The 17,856-nt window shown below is 39.9% G+C and overlaps 1 protein-coding gene across 2 annotated transcripts in view; it reads left to right on the forward strand.

Moving 5' to 3' along the window:
- Positions 1-16,912, forward strand: part of LOC139462366 (uncharacterized) — a 94,505-nt gene extending 77,593 nt beyond the window's left edge. For both annotated transcript variants that reach the window (XM_071244046.1, XM_071244045.1), the window contains one exon: positions 13,990-16,912. In XM_071244046.1, the coding sequence (XP_071100147.1) occupies positions 13,990-14,072 (83 nt within the window). In that variant the 3' untranslated portion in view covers positions 14,073-16,912. The remainder of the gene's footprint in view (positions 1-13,989) is intronic.
- The last annotated feature ends 944 nt before the right edge of the window (positions 16,913-17,856 follow it).

A 17,856-nucleotide genomic window follows, 5' to 3' on the forward strand; every position in this document is an offset into this window, starting at 1 on the left:
CTTTGTAAGCACCACACCCGCGCTGATTATAAAATAGAAATAAACGCCAATAACTTGCATAACTTCGGGGGATTCCGTGTACGTTGAACTGACACGCCGTGATGTAACTGCACTGATTTTCCAAGCGCCAAACCCATCACGCTGAAAATAATTGCAACGTTATCACGGTGTACTTTAAACAAATAGCCGACAGTGTCAGCAGCTGGTTCGAAGTAAACATGAAACAAATTAGTCGTAAACCGGTAGAGTAATGGAGGAATTGTAAACTATAAGTGCAATAACATTGAGATATTTGGAAACACAATATTGAAATCACTTCAAAAGTTGTACCACTATTATTGAAATAGAATGCTTCGGGGCCTTACTTTGGTATGGAACCTTTCTTCTATCGATGGCCATCAGTTTAACATAACTGCCGTTTGGTAGATTGCTTGGGAACACTGGAGGGAGTGAGGTACAAGTAGCTATGATTCTAGTCTCGTAGGCATTGGAACTTGTATGGAACATATTCCCATTAAAAACCTATGTTAGAACATTTACTTTTAGTGTTAATAAACCCTGTTTTCATTCTGTCACATCTATCTTATTGGGTATTGAAATCAATCAGCAGTTTCTCATAAAGGGTAACCAGTCCAAATAACGTCCTTGTCAGCAGTCATTTTATTCGATTCGGTTCGCTCTCTGTGACAAGCTAGGCCTACTTTGTCCTTGGTTATGCTACTTACGTTGATGGAGAAGAAAGATGAGTAGTGAATCTGGGAAAGGCCGTTGTGTGTCGCTGATCCAATAGAACACGTTTGTCTGAGTGCCGATGTTCAAAGCGGTTTCAGCGCTGAGGTGCTCGGGAACACTCTGAACAACCCTTACACCTTAACAAAGACTTACGACAGTCGTAACTAAGGTTGTTTTGTAGAACGGTACCCTGAGTGTAGCATACTAACCATGAGTGACTTTCGAGAAACTGTAGTATCAATGACGACAAAGTTGACATAATATGCTCATGGGTTTCAACTTCTTTCTTCTGCATTGAGCAGTTGAAATCCTGTCAATTCTGTCCTTATCAAGATAGGTTTGTCAAAGAAGTTAAGATCAGTATAGTGATACTTTTGCGTGACAGGTGCGTCTAGCACACTGAGTGAGAGAGTATGGTTTTACGCCGCTTTTAGAAATATTCCAGCACTATCACGGCGGGGGACCCCAGAAATAGGTTTCACACATTGTACCCATGTCGGGAATCGAACCCGGGTCTTCGTTGTGACGAGCGATCGCTTTAACCACTAGGCTGCTCCACCGCCCACGTCTAGTATATAGTATTGTAATAACATGATTAGTTCCTGTACCGCATGATGACATTGCCTTGAACAGGTCTTAAATTCAGAACACCGCTTGGCTACATATACGTTGGTGTACATATTGACAGTAGTAGTGCAAATAAAGCGATGGGTCATTTCAACACAGGGCGCCGTTCCACAAAGGTATCTTAGTCTATGTTAAAGTGTTAAAGTGTGGGAGTTACGATCGCCTTAGCTCTAAGATCGCTTTATGGAACAGCGCCCTGATCTGCGAAGTGACACTGACTGGTTGATATACATAGTTTAATGTTGAATTACATTACAGGCTTTTGCGGACATAGGTAATTAAATACATGATTCGTAGGATATAGATAATATTGATTGGGTTAGTGATATATTCTTCCATGTTCATAACCAGAGTATATCAGGAAGTGATATTTGTTTTCTACGTCTCATCGTTACACACACAGCATATTCTTTCAATTCGTTGAGAGTTAGCGTATCTCTAAGTCACCGCAGTTCCCTGTGCAGAGTTGGGTCCCTTAAGCAAGCCAGAAACCTATGATTTTGGTTTCGAATACACCTTGGATGTAACGAAAACCTAAGCGATACAATCACAACTGTCTTTCTGCAAATTGTATGAGTGGTGGATGCTACAAGTAGGGCAGGACATGCTTACCCTTTTGGCGAACACCTGTTTTCATCACTGGTTTTCATTGATCCATTCACATAATTTTCACCGCTATTTTGCCTTTTACGAACAAATGAATTTTTCCGCGGAATACTCGAGATGTATATAAACTGAATAGATATTGTTCATATTATTGCATCTATGGATAATGCACAAGCTCTCCAAACGCGTATTGATAAATGGTCGCGGCATCAATATTTACTATTGATATAATAAAATATAAATTTATACTTATTGCCATGGGCATTTACGATGCATCACTAGTTCACTCTATTTTACCCCTAATCATGACATCTCTGTGTCACTCTCTGGACATATTGTGATGAAAACCGAACAACGCGTGCTTGGTAACCACTCGATTCTCGCTTTTCTCTTTTGTATTACATGCATTTGATACTGGCATCTATTCTGATCCGGAACCGTCGCTCTATGGCTGAAATAATGCCGATGTGACGTTACAGTTTAACTCACTCATTGATCCGGAATCCGTACCCGCCACCACTATTGGTTTTCCAATCACTAATAATGCACCCAAGGGTAGCAGAACCAAAAATAAACAAGAGAAGGTCCATCCCACACATCAGTAGAATAAGCGTATTACTACATGCATTGCATACACATTAGAACTTTGACGTAGATCCAGTAATGAAATTTAAAAAATACTATAAATATCAAGGTTTATTATTAAAATACACATTTCTGGGGATTTGAGGGGTGGTCGAGGAGCCTAGTGCTCGTCAGGCAGAAGACTCGGGTTCGATTCCCGACATGGGTACAATGTGTGAAGCCCATTTCTGGTGTCCCCTGCCGTGATATTGCTGGAATATTGTTATTGCTATTGCTATAAGGGGCGTACAACCATACTCACTCACTCACTCAGCGTGGTTTTACGCTGCTTTTAGCAATATTCCAGCAATATCACGACGGGGGACACCAGAAAATGGGCTTCACACATTGTACCCATGTCGGGAATCGAACCCGGGTCTTCGACGTGACGAGCGAACGCTTTAACCAATAGGCTACCCGACCGCCCCACATCATAAAAGGAACCTTTTGTAAGTCTTAAGGTATATAAAAGCGACAAAACCCTTTTCATATCTGCTATAAGCAGAGGTATTGTACGATTCCGACATTTTCATGCGAGTATGTTCATAAGGATCTTTATCAAAGAGTGATGATACCATGTGTTCGCGAAATGGTGATTATATCCTCGCCAACCGGTGACCCGCGTGACAAACACATGCAAAGACACGTCAATTACACGGGAATTAATGGTACGAGCAGGGAGTCTATATACTCTTTGTATGTTTAAGTGAAAATAGGGAATTGAAACCACTGTTTTCTGGCCGCTAGGAGATGTCCGAATAGCGGTTCTTAGGCCGCTGAGCTCTCCAGAACTTCTTAAACAGGTGACAAATACAAACGGAAATACACCGACAAATTTTATTATCTCTGAGGACTAAAAACACGACACCATGTGTCGCGAGAGTCATGTGCCAAGCGTGACGTCTTAGATCTAAGTCTCTGTTGTTTTATGGATTACCGTCCTGATCTGACGTAGCTTGTTGTCTGCACTGAAGGCTCCCGTTTATTCACCCACTTACAGGAGGAAATCTGATTTGATGGCCATTCTTTTGATGAATTAAATTTACTGCCACCTTGCGAGCGATGAAAGGGCGTGATGGGGTTTGGGGCGTCTGTCTGTTAGTTATTGGTGCTCAGTGCTCCCAATACGCTAATCCGCCACTGCACAACACTGAATTACATCTACATGATACAGGCTTTCCACAAGTTTTCGATTTCCCCAAGAAAACAACAGATTCAACTTAAGTGTCTGAAATGAAAAAAATAAAATATAAAAAATGAAAAACCGAACTCATGTTAGCCAGTCTTGTACTTGAAAAGAGCTGCCATATTTTCGAAAATGATGTTAGACATGGTACCGTGTGTGTGTTAGCAGTGTTTAAGTGAGAGAGTGTTTCAGATTCGTTTGACGCCGCTTTGAACGATGTACCAGTCACGGCGCGTCATCCGACTGTCGGTTGAAAGCCCAAAGAGAAGCTGTTTTTTTATTTTTTTGTATTTCAATAAAACGTCAAAGCCAGTCTCCATTATAAGACGAAACAGATTTCATTGGGCGAAATGTCTAAATAGCGTTGGAAATTATATGAATGGATAACACAAGAAAAAAATATAATGCTGAAGAGCCATTGATCAAAATCGGACAGAATCTGGGATTCGAACACCCGCTAAGCAAATGCTGACACGTCTCAAAATCAATGCTTGAAGTCAAAATAGGATATCATAGTTTACAATAGCACTGATCACGAATTTCTATGCGCTTGACAACGTACAGCCAAATATAATCGAACCTGAGAAACATATATATTTGAGATTCGTCTTGTTGCTGTTGTTGTTGTGGTTCTTCTTCTTCGTCGTCTTATGGAAAGATATATGGACATGAAATGTTTTACCTCAATGATAAAATACTATGTATCTGTGATGACATGAACGTCTAAAATACGAACTTAAACATGCTTACTCGACAAAATTGACTAAGTCTTGTTAATTGATATGAGAAAAAATAAAGTAATCTTCTCTTCTCAACAGTATTAAGTAAAATAAATTCTAGATATCTGCTTTAATATGCAAATAAGTTGGTAATGTGATCTTCGTGATCAAAACGTAGCGTTGACAAATCACGTTTTCAGCTCGCAATGTCATCATTGACGCGTTACTAATACCAGCCCAGTTGTTATTGGAATTAATGTTTTTTATTTAGAGCCGTGTCGTGTGATCAAACAGTCTGATATTAAGGATGTTTTTGTGTGTTATTAGCCTTGCTCCGTTCACTCATCATATTTACTGAGGTCGGGCACCTGTCACCTTGTAACAGCAAAAGCACGGGTAAGGCGTGCATAAGCCCAATAGGCGGCTCAAGTATTTGTACAGGCGACATTGAGAACCCGGATGTTGAATTAGAGAGGTTTTCAGCTCGACCAATAACATGCGACCCAACTATTGCGCAATATCTGTGTGTAGCACGCTTCTCGATTTGTGGAGATGGAAACGTCATTTCATTTGTTAAAATCAATTTCTGGAGCCATTTTGTGGACCCATGAGCACATGCTGGGAGTACATCCATTAATATAGATTGGATCCATATTGAGCCTCTTAAGGGCATTTCTGTAACGATGGAGAGGATCTGGTAATACAGGGCACTTAGTGATAAGATCTGAAGCTATGTTGTGTCGTTCCGTTTTATCATGCTATAAAACAAATATCCGTCACTTTATAATCATCATGAGGGAAATCCGATATGCGTGTAATTTATATTCAACGAATTATTCATGATGTTTTCTTAAGAAACGAAGCTTTCAATAAAATGTTTGGATTAAAGCATTTTTCATATTCTAAAATTGAATATAAACAGTACTTCTAGAACAAACAATTGAAAAAGGAATAAGGTTTTTACCAAGTTGTTTTCTTAAAGATTTTAATATGTCACACATTCAAATTATACTTTAACGCTGAGTCCCCTTCCGCACTATTTTTTGCTTACGGGCTCTATTTTCCAAGGTCTGATATCTATTTTCAGCTTGGGTGTAGATATTGCAATGAGATATATGTGTGACACTGGGTCATTTATTAATTGGGCTATATTCCCATTCAGCCTAAAAAGTGAGCTAGCAGACAAGGAAAGTGTTGATAGAGACACTTGAATCAGGTTTGCCTGGACTGCCAATGGTGCCAAGCCAAGCCTCCTATAAGTCTGTACCAGCATGTAATGTGTTACATCTCTGAAATGGTATTGCACACTTAAAGATGTCATCTGTGTTGGTGGCAGGTCTCGACTGGAGGTCTTGATGGTCGAGAAGGTGAAGCACTGGAGCCTGGTCAGCGAGCTGTCAAAACCAGATATTAATGACAGCACTTCCCGAGTGCTGAATGCCATCAGCCCAAAATAACTACGTCGCACGAGCTTGATTTCAAACGTTAATTTTGAAGTAATAGAGACATTTTATCTTTAAACACAAATTAAAGATTGATCAAACAACTAACTTATTTAAGATATAATAAATGGCAGTGGTTAAATTGGCATTTGCTTAAAGAAAAATGGACTCTTTGGAAGTGATCCCACTTCAAACGTAATTCTGAGTAAGCTTCCCGTTCTGTTTGGTTTCTCGCTATGCCTGGTTCTGCAAAAGTAACAAATACCCGCCACATCTGAAGATGAAGAAATGTTTGATTAAGTAATTCGTGGAGATGGGTCTCTGTCCCATAGATTGGCCATTTCCGTGATCTCAGTAAGTGAAGCCGAGAGTCGGTCACCAGGGGTCTATCTCACGTCCCATCCCCGCGTATCGTGATGCTAGACCACGTGTGGGAATTCCCACAACGCGGCGGTGCTAGTTAGATGACAATACTCAGAGTCAAGTCTGACACACAAAATATGCTCATTTCCTTCAAGTAATGGAGTTTCCTTTGCTCATGTTGTTAGTGGTCTAATTCGATTGCTGTGCTTAACGGTAACGCGGTTACGATGGCGTTTGCAAGACTGACGGTAACAAAGAGGCAATGGGTAGGCTTGTCTCCTCTCTCTCGCTGTTGAGGGGTCGTTGTAAGGGTTATGAGAGATCAACTCCACCAGCTCGTGTTATCTGCTACTTGTTTGTCTCCATTTCCTCACGCAAGTAATTGAATGAACAAAATAGGAATTTGTGGACCACGTTCACATTAATTCGACATTCGAGATGCAAGGTCGAAAAGCCTTTCAAGCTATAATTATGCATCCAGTATATCTAGATGCATACCGCTAGTGAGTCCTTTATCTAGGTAATCCACTATTGGGAAATTGCAATTGAAAGGAGGAAAGGATTCACTTCCATCACAATTACTTCATCATACAGATTAATGGATATTTTTTGGTTCTCATTCGATTATAACTTCCTTGCTCTCTCCGCTTTCGAGCGTAGATTTGATAGCCCTATTTCTTAACAGAAAGGGACATATAGCAAAATAACCATGAATTGGTGTGTGATTCATGATATAAGATTTTACTAACGACGCAGTTGATTGTTTTAAAGTTTTTATTCTGTGTGTCGTAGTTCATTCACCCTGTTCTGCACGAATATAGTCAGAACTGGTTGACTCGACGCTCTTTTGTACATGTATCATTGATGCTGGCTCACGTGTCAGCGTTTTGACGTCATGGATGAACCTTCATATGCAAACTTGCAATGAAAATATAGCAGAGGCCACACTTTGTATCAGCATCAAAACGTTCCTTGGTGTCAAGAATCTTTTAACGAAGAAAGAATCTAGACAACTTAATGGACGATGAAGACACATAACTTTTAATACATTCCTCTTTGTGGATGAGTCAAAACATCAAAGCCAAATGGAATATGAAAGGACTAGAACCCCGAATTCACAGCGATTTTACACTCACGGCTCGATGTGAACTAAACTTTATCCATGATGACCCTAGTTCTTAGGGGCAAACCTTGAAATACCGTCGCTGCCACTAACGCTATATTCGTCATTTGTCAATCAGTTGCAGGGACGTTTGTTACTGACTGTGCTGGGATTCGGGTTAACGAATGCCAATGGTTATATGTTCATATGCTAACCCCTTCCCTAACACAACCGGTGGCTTGTCAGGCAGCGACTTGCGTGGTGATCGCCGGTTTTCACAAGCGAGAATTTTTTTTCCATAATCATAAGACCTCTCTGCTGAAGCAGTGCCCAGTGTACGATTCAAACTATATCATAAGCATGTGTGTATGAATCACTATCAAATAGTGATGATAATACGTGTTCGCGAAAATGTATGCGAATCTTGCCCCACTGATGGCATCATTCACAAACACACGAATAATCAAGTCAATTGTTCACCTGTGTCCCCCGCTGTGCTATTCCTGGAATATTGCTAAAAGCGGCGGAAAACCATACTCACTCACTCACTCACTCATTTGTTCACTTGAACAAACACGTGAACAGGTCAAAAGAGGCAATTGCATCGGACATAAGTTTAGTCACTGATGCATCAAATGTAGAATTGTTCTTAACGTGTCTCCCATAAAAACTTGGAAGTTATGCTAGGTTTTACTGTACCTGGTCATACAACCTTTGAACAAGTGTCGTATGACTGTCGCTCCACTGTATCTTAAATTTTGTGAAATGTGGACATGCAATGATCTTAGAAAACCGTAAGCCTTTGTTAACGTTTATGAGTTGCAGTGGTTACGCCAGGAACTTTGGCGAAAGTTTTTTTTCAATAGAAACATCCTTCTTGAAGCGTTAATACAAGGTATTCCTGGATGACATCAAAATACCTTTTACCGTGCTGAACATGCTTATCTGCAGTAGGCACTTGCATAGACACAGACCTTACAGCTACGAAAAGAACGATCCTTGATCAAGATTCGTGAGGTAGTTACCAAAGTGTGTGAATGAACTATCAGGTGGTATTTACAACTGCCGGGGGTAATTTTATGAAAAACTTTTGAGTTTTTATCCCCTGAAATTCAATTGATCACATAATTACTTGTCGTGGATATGCGGAAATGATGAACACTATATCAGACGCACCTACTAACTTGTATATTATGTTACGATAATAGTTTCCCTTAAATATTCAGCTAAATCGATAAGATATTTTTTCACTCTCAACAGCATCTTTTCATAGCTCGGTTCAGATGTGTCTTGAAGCAGTCTATTTAAATTAATAATGCCCAATTGAGTCGTCCTCCCGCCTCCCAAGCAAGAAGTGTTCCCCTGGGCCAAGAAAAATCAGCATCTTGGTCCATCCAACAATAGAGAAGTCCGTAGCCACGATGGGAGCCTAGGTGCGAAATAAAAGGAAGATTTTGTATTCACAGATATGTTGGCGGATATTGACAAAAATGCATACTTAAAGGTTTAATTTTGTCTTCGATTTGTGTTCCATGGCTACCATGGTGTGAATCTCAACACAAGGAAATCAATCAAGTGTGGTAGGCATCACTGATAGATATTAATCAAGGAATAAATATTAATGGTGTTTATTGTTGCCACGAAAGTTTGGGTAGGGAGCTGATTTAAAACACAATAGGCACAGTGTATATAACTTCTCCCTTAAAAAACATCACGTCTAAGATAAATTGAATTTGGTAAGATTTAAAATTTAAGGTGTTTTCTTTTTTCTGTCAATACTTGTCTGCAATTATTCAGCTCATATAACTTAAAACTAGCATAACGAAAGCCTTAATAACAGAAACATGTGTGGTTCCAATTCGATTCTGATATATAATTCGTGCTTGTTACGTTATGTCAATATAGTACTAACAGTAAATATTGAGTTGAAACTTCCACACAAAAGAAAACATTTTCTTCTTACATAACATAATCTCTTCTCTGACATTCTTCTGTCACATCTCTGAAAGATAATACGTGGTCAGGCTTTCTTCCAACACAGATAACCTATGGTTGGACATCCTTCTCACACAGATAACCTATGGTTGGACACCCTTCTCACACGGATAACCTATGGTTGGACATCCTTCGCACACAGATAACCTATGGTTGGACATCCTTCTAGCACTGATAACCTATGGTTGGACACCTATTTCACACTGATAACCTATGGTTGGACATTCTTCTCACACAGATAACCTATAGTTCAACATCCTTCTAGCACTGATAACCTATAGTTGGACATCCTTCTCACACAGATAACATATGGTTGCACATCCTTCTCACACAGATAACCTATGGTTGGACATCCTTCTCACACAGATAACCTATTGTTCAACATCCTTCTAGCACTGATAACGTATGGATGGACATCCTTCTCACACAGATAGCCTATGGTTGGACATCCTTCTCACACAGATAACCTATGATTGGACATCCTTCTCACACAGATAACATACGGTTGGACATCCTACTAGCAATGATAACCTATGGTTGGACATCCTTCTCACACAGATAACCTATGGTTGGACATCCTTCTCATACAGATAACCATCGTTGGACATCCTTCTCACGCAGATAACACATGGTTGAACATCATTCTGACACTGATAACCTATGGTTGAACATTCATCTGACAGTGCAAACCTATTTTGGACGTCTTTCTGACACAGATAAGCTATAGTTGCATGTCCTTCTGACACAGATAACCTATGGTTAAACATCCTTCTGGCACAGATAACCTATGATTAGATATCCTTGGGTATGTGTCCAACATAAAATACAAGAGTAACAGGTGTATACGATTAACATGTTGTGTTTAAGATCCTCATTATGTATTGGAAGAGCAAAGATATTAAAAACGGGTAGATGAAACTCCATGTGCTACAACCTTTTCATCCACGAATCTCTCAACCACTGGTAACCTATAGTATTTCCATAATACGCCGAGTCCAACGTGCCTCTCATGGCGTCTGACAACTTTAGCTCACATAGAGACCCTAACGGGCCAAACAATACCCGGGGATACTGGCATAACGTCGTTCCTGACGTCCACGTGGATAGTATAAGACACGGGTCGTTATCAACTCTACATAACATGTTCGATGAGAAATCAACTAAGTTTAAATGGCTGTAACTTAAACAGAAGCCACATGTAAAAAGAGTGGGATGGCAAACCGTTTTCGTGTCTAGCTGTCTCTCAAGGCGACACTTTGAATGTTGTGCGTTTAGTTATAAACCCTCTTTGTGATGAATTTTAAAGGTTTTTTTTTACATTTTCTGTTCCAGGTTTATCGTAACAAATAAAACATTAAAACTTAACAGCCGTGCAAAAGAAAGAATGCACCCATTTTTGATGGTGGCTTTATATAAAACAAAAAAGAACCTTAAGTTTGCAGTATTGCGGCGACTGATTTCAAGTCTAGTAACGTTTTGATAACATTTGTAGGTGAGGTGAGGTGAAATGGGGTTTAACGTCTCGTCCAAGATTATTGCTCTTATATAGCAGCGTGCATGCACGTGTGTGTGTACCATGCCGCAGTTTAACAAGAATACCCCACTCAGACACAGTATACTGACTCCGAGCCGACCAGTCCTTGTTTTAGCCCCTTAATGCTGAGCGCCAGAAAGGGTAACAGCAAGTACCATCTTTTAACGTCTTTTGGTATGACGCGGTCGGGGGTCTAACCCCGGACCTTCCGCTCTCCGGGCGGACGCTCTACCACTAGACCACGGAGGCGGTCGATAACATTGGTAATTTCCTATTTCAAATCCTATTTTCAAGTGACAATGCCTTATAGTTCATATTTATTGCTGCGAACTATCCAACCTCAGAAATCTTTTACCGTCTTTCCAAATTATGAAAGTGTTGAGTCACCACCATCTTATAGATAATAGTATCAGGATTAGAATAGGTCTTCAGCAACCCATGCTTGTCATAAGAGGCGACTAACGGGATCGGGTGGTCAGATTCGCTGTTTTGGTATTCTTCTCGCAATGGCGTGGATCGATGCTCATGATATCAATAACTGGATTCTCTGGTCCAGACTCGATTATTTACAGACCGCCGTCACAAAGCTGTTATATTGCTGAGTGCAAACCAGACGTGGCAGTTAGTCACAATACTCGAGATGTCGTAGTGAGTCACTAATATTTTATTGAGTATACTCCACAGATCGTAGTGAGTCACCAGCATCTTATGGCGTATACTACACACATCGCAGTGAGTCACCCACATTTTATGGCGTATACTCCACGGATCGTAGTGAGTCACCCACATTTTATTAAGTATACTCCGAAGATCGTAGTGAGTCACCCACATTTTATTAAGTATACTCCAGACATTGTAGTGTGTCACCCGCATCTTGTGGTGTATACTCCACACATCGTAGTGAGTCACCCACGTCTTATGGAGTATACTCCACACATCGTAGTGAGTCACCCACATCTTATGGTGTATACTCCACAGACCGTAGTGAGCCACCCACATCCTATGGTGTATACTCCACAGATCGTAGTGAGTCACCCACGTCTTATGGAGTATACTCCACAGATCATAGTGAGTCACCCACATCTTATGGTGTATACTCCACAGACCGTAGTGAGTCACCCACATCTTATGGTGTATACTCCACAGACCGTAGTGAGTCACCCACATCTTATGGTGTATACTCCACAGACCGTAGTGAGTCACCCACATCTTATGATGTATACTCCACAGATCGTAGTGAGTCACCCACATCTTATGGTGTATACTCCACAGACCGTAGTGAGTCACCCACATCTTATGGTGTATACTCCACAGACCGTAGTGAGTCACCCACATCTTATGGTGTATACTCCACAGATCGTAGTGAGTCACCCACATCTTATTGTGTATACTCCACAGATCGTAGTGAGTCACCAACATCTTATGGCGTTTACTCCACAGATCGTAGTGGCGTATATTACATACATCGTATTAAGTCACCCACATGTAATGAAGTATACTCGTTACGTTGTAGTGACTCACCCTCATCTTATGGTGTATACTCCACACATCGTAGTGACTCACCCTCATCTTATGGCGTATACTCCACACATCGTAGTGAGTCACCCACATCTTATGATGTATACTCCACAGATCGTAGTGACTCACCAATATCTTATGGAGTATACTCCAGACGTCGTAATGAGTCATCATCACCTTGAGAAGTATAATCCAGACGTCGAAGTAAGACAGCAACTCCTTATTGAGTATACACCAGACGTTGTAGTTGTTCTCCTGTTGCCGTGTGTCCCAGGGTTACATTTGTTTCATGTAGTTGGGTAGCAATGGACGGTATGATTCCACGACAGTCAGTACACTCGAGTGTAAAAACAATGGAATTGTTCATAAACCGTAAAACCAATGGCATCATTCTTCCACCAGAACACGTTTGCGAATTATGTTTCTTGATTCGTAGATACAGCTGCCTCACTTAACTCATGGATATGATATAATACAAATAGAGCGTCGAGGCAGCAGATATTCCCGGTTCTCTTTCCGTCTCACTGTCCCGACCAATAGCCTAAGGTCCTCTCATTCAGCCTTCCATGCTTATTGGAATATCGACATTACGCTTCAGTGTGAACGGAATCTCCTCGAAGAAATATTTTCCAAATTTGTATTGTTTCGTTATAGTGACAAAATACATTAAATGTTGTGAAAATGGAATCATAGGCCATTGAAAAAACAAATAAGAAACCCTTTATCGCTTTCAGTTTGGTGAAAGAACGAGAACCTGCAATATTTGTCATGACAGGAGTGTATTAAGGCTGTGGCATGGACAGTGTGTTTGCCGATAGGGGAGAGATATGATACTGTCTTCTCGTCGTCTTAATGTGTCGGGAACGTTGCGATGTTCAGAGAAATTATTTTACTTTTAACTCAATATAAACGTAGTCTATTCCTTGTTGTTCTACGTCTACATGTTTGACAAAAACATTGAAAATGTGGATAATTCTGCACCACATATATCCGATATTGAGACAAGCTAAGCCTATTACCCGTCATCTTCAGATGGACTATTTACCAGGTTCATTTGTCCACACTGATACCGCCTCCGTGGTCCAGTGGTAGAGCGTTTGACCGTGAAGCGGAAGTCGGGGTGTTCGATCCCCGGTCGCGTCATATCAAAAGACGTTTAAAGATAGTACATGTTGTTACTGTGTCTGACACTCAGCATTAAGGGGCTAAGACAAGGACTGGTCGGCTCGGAGTCAGTATACTGTGTCTGAGTGGGGTATTCATGTTAAACTGCGGCATGGTATCTCAGTGGGCTAGCACTGTAAACTCAACATTAGTCCGGACTAGTACAAACAGCCATACACACACATGTACACATGCATGCACGTCGTTATATAAGTGCAATAATCCTGAACGCGACGTTTAACCCCATTTCACCTCACCTCACCTTGTTCATACTAACTTGTTTTTTGTCTGCGATAACCTCAATTTGCCACAGTCTGTCAGCGCTATGTTCCCAGATCGAGTCTCAGTTTGGTTATACATGTTTTTTTCTGTTCCAGGAGATGGCTTTCTTGACACCAAAGAACTCGGGAACTTTCTGGCTTGGATGAGTTCACTCAACGACATGGCAGCACATCCATGAATCAGTCTCGCGAGACCTAGTCAAACTTGCGAGAGTCTCGTCAGCCAGCCATAGCTGAAAAACAGTCCCTAACGATCTCGTTGCGTCAGTCCTCTATAGAAGTGAACTCTCTCTCAGTCTACAGACTCTAGCGAGTCTAATCATTGCTGGAAAGACTCTATTGTTTATATGGTCCAATCCAAAAACAGCCTGATCAGCCGCTCGTGACGTCATCCGACTCCATCATTGCCACTGTGATTCACCTGTGATACTGCCTAGACCACAGTTCTCTCCTAAAGAGTTCACTTTATCAGTCTGTTCTTTGTAAATGTGCTGTTATTTCTGATTTCAAAACCAACTGCGAGCAATAAAGCAATAAAGCGTAAGCCTATTGTAGAGAAATCGTCATTATGTCGTGGTGTGTCGGAAGCACCGATACATAATTATCAGATAACGATGAAGTTAATTTGCTATAATGGAACATGCATGTCGCATCTTGGCCTTTGAATAGGAATCGGACTTTTATGATAATAAATGAATAGAAAATGTTTTATTTTTCTGAAGGGAATAAAAGTCACAAACACTTAGGCGTTTTTCTTCAGTCACTCAACGAAATACTTCATAACGTTTGACGTTTTATATTGCGGACTTCATTGATCTGTACGGTAAGCTTTTAAGACACAATAGAAGTTATTATTCACTGTTACCATGTGGACTAGTTGAAGCTCACACACTATCTGAAAATGGCGTAAAGCTTTATTCGGATGTCTTGATTGCAATCTTAAGCCTCCCAAAGGAGACTTTATCAAACTGCATCCGTTGCCTTGACCGTCCAGACAACTTAAGACCATTGCACCCACACTGGGTTTTGTCATATATTTTATGTTGTTTTATTTCTTTCAACTCTTCTTTTAATTGGCTATCGCGTTGGAAAAGAAGAAGGAACGAACAATAAATAAGAGAACATTCTGATAACAGTGATGCGATATCTAGACATTACTTCAGATATTTCAATGTCGGTATATATTTTGGAAACAAACCTTTACAAAATTCGTACATCACATCACATCACATCATTATAGATCGTTTCAATGAAATACAGACAGACCGAATTGTCTATATTTCATCACCCCACTCGTCTTAACCAAGGAACCTAAGATAGTGGGGTCAAATCCCGGTTCGCTCCCATTATGTTTTTCTAATGTCTGTCAGCACCATACCTGTGCTCGCGGGTTTCAGCGAGGTGATAAACGTCTAAGACCTTCATCACTTATGGTTTTCCTCCCACATTAGGTTGACACGGCGTGATATAACTAGAATACTGTTCTAACTGGCGTTAAACCCAACTCACTCACTCAACCCCTTTGTTCAGTGAAGGAGCTTACCCATTATTATGATCATTCCTAACAAACCTTAACATAGTCGTTACTAGATGCTATTTTATTTATTTCGTAATCGAATGTGGTTTGAAAACAAATATAATATATTTTCGATCTTCTTCCTAAGAGACCTTGTGATTAAATATGGATCAAATTGAACAATGCACGTTCCCTGATATACAATCTCCTTGTAAAAAATATATTTATATTTTTTAATATTGTTTCCGATAGATCAAATAAAATCAAGATTCCTTGATATAATCACTATGTGCGAACATTATTGATTTTCGATAGACTGTATAATCGATTATGGTTCAAGTTATATTTTAACGGACATACGTACTAAGGGCGTAAATACGGGGTATTATATCCATATTATTTGGAAGTATAGAAAAAATAACATATTGCATCTTCACAAGTTTGAGACAGATAATGTTTCAGTCGGATCTTCAAGATACAATTGCTTTCTCTGATAGTAGGATCCAGACATATGGTTACCCTTTATGCGAACACCTGGTGTCATTACTGATTTTCAGTGTTCGTTTCCTATACATAATTTCCACAGCTATTTTGCCTTTTACGACCACTTTTAATCTAATCAATTTTTAAACCCACAAAAATCATATTTCAGAAAATCGAGCATGTCGAGTGAACGATTTGTTTTATTAGGTAAAATCTAAAAAAGTATGTTATTTTTGTGTATTCGGGAAGATTAATTGCTTCCAAAAATATCTCCGGCCTCCCAGAATATCAAATGATTGGCCCCTTAGACCACTGGGCCAACCGTGCCCATGCCTGTGAAGTCAGAACATCACCATGTCCGACGTCAGTACCTGAGTCGTAAAATCTTGAAAGTATCTTATAAATAGATGAATCTGAAGGATTAAGGCAAAATAAAAAAAAAATCATTACCGAAGAATTCTTTTATGTTACAAACCGATGAAGAGTGTTCAATTACACTGATCGCCCCGGAAGGACACTACCAGCCCCAAGCCCTTCATGATGATGGATCGTCTACAACACTGACTTTAACAAATCCCCTACGGATGTGTAATTATGGAAAAACAAAATTAATAGTAAAATATTCTATGTGTGCGCATGATTTAATTTAATTTGCAAAATGAAACAGTGCCGTTAGTCATTCAATTATACATTTATGTATTATTTACAATATTTCTTAATTATGAACATCAGATAACCACGGTTGAGTTTGGCAGTTTCTGTCAAAAATCAACAACTGTGAGTCGATCTGCGGGCGAGGCACAACACTTCGGGATCAATAGGATGGTTGTTTGTGGATGAAGTGTTGATAAATGCTCGTAACCTTATGCCAATTACAATATGTTGCCGTAGCCTGCCACATCCCGTCATTCTAATCACAGAGACTTATTCAAAGATGACAGTGGAGTATTCTTTCACAAAAGAAACGGTAATGCCTTGAGTTTTACCACTTCCGTAGGAACTGTGTTACCGGAAACACACACGTCATGTAAATGTAGCTTTAAACGCTCTCGACTGAAGCGACATTAAATCATTGATGCCTCTCAGGTTTGCTTGTCTTCTTTTCTCAGACGCATATCGAGGGTACTTGTTTTTTCAAAAACACGTTCCTGTGAGTCATATCTCCAACGGGTTCAATACAAAGGTCTTTAAAAAAAGGAAGAAAAAATGTAATTCTGTCAATGTCGAATCAATCCCTTACAATCCGTAGCTTTCTAATATGAATAAAGAGCACACAATTGGATCCCGGCGACCTTTAATTAATGTCACTGCCTTGTAAAGATTTCAATCCTCATTATATTGTCATTAATAGTGTATATCGTGTCCGCCATTTGAAGGATGATTAGAGCATTTGTCAAGAAGTGTCGTGTTTGACTGATACGTAACCAATAAGGTTTAAATCAGATCTCATCCATTCGGGTTTTTATAATCGCGACCTTTTCCTTTTTAAGGTGATAGCAATTTTTGTATTTGCCATTACAATAACTCTTGAGGTAATTTATAAATAACATTCAACATTTAAACTGATTAAAATAGGAAACAGAAACATATGTTAAAGTGCATGATCGAATTTGGTTTTGTTTTTATTAGTACGTCATCTTTTTCAATGTATGGTCACAATTACTGCATTGTCACGATGGTGTACAAGAATAGAAGCTAGTTCAGAATTACGATGCGCGTTTATGGTGTGTTATGGTACATGCATTATGCGTTCTCCATCGCTGAAGACCATGTATAGTCCTAGAACCAACCGTACCGACACAATATTACATATATTGACAATCCACGTGTTTCAAACCATGGATAACTCGATCTATCTCTGATGGTACGGAGGATTTCGTGTTAACGAGTGAGTGAGTATTGTTTTACGCCTTTTTTACGTGTTAAGTAATATTCTAATGTTTGTATGTATGTATGTATGTATG

This window comes from Haliotis cracherodii, unplaced genomic scaffold (genome assembly GCF_022045235.1).
Source record: "Haliotis cracherodii isolate W230 unplaced genomic scaffold, xgHalCrac1.p SCAF_15, whole genome shotgun sequence".
NCBI classification, from domain to species: domain Eukaryota; kingdom Metazoa; phylum Mollusca; class Gastropoda; order Lepetellida; family Haliotidae; genus Haliotis; species Haliotis cracherodii.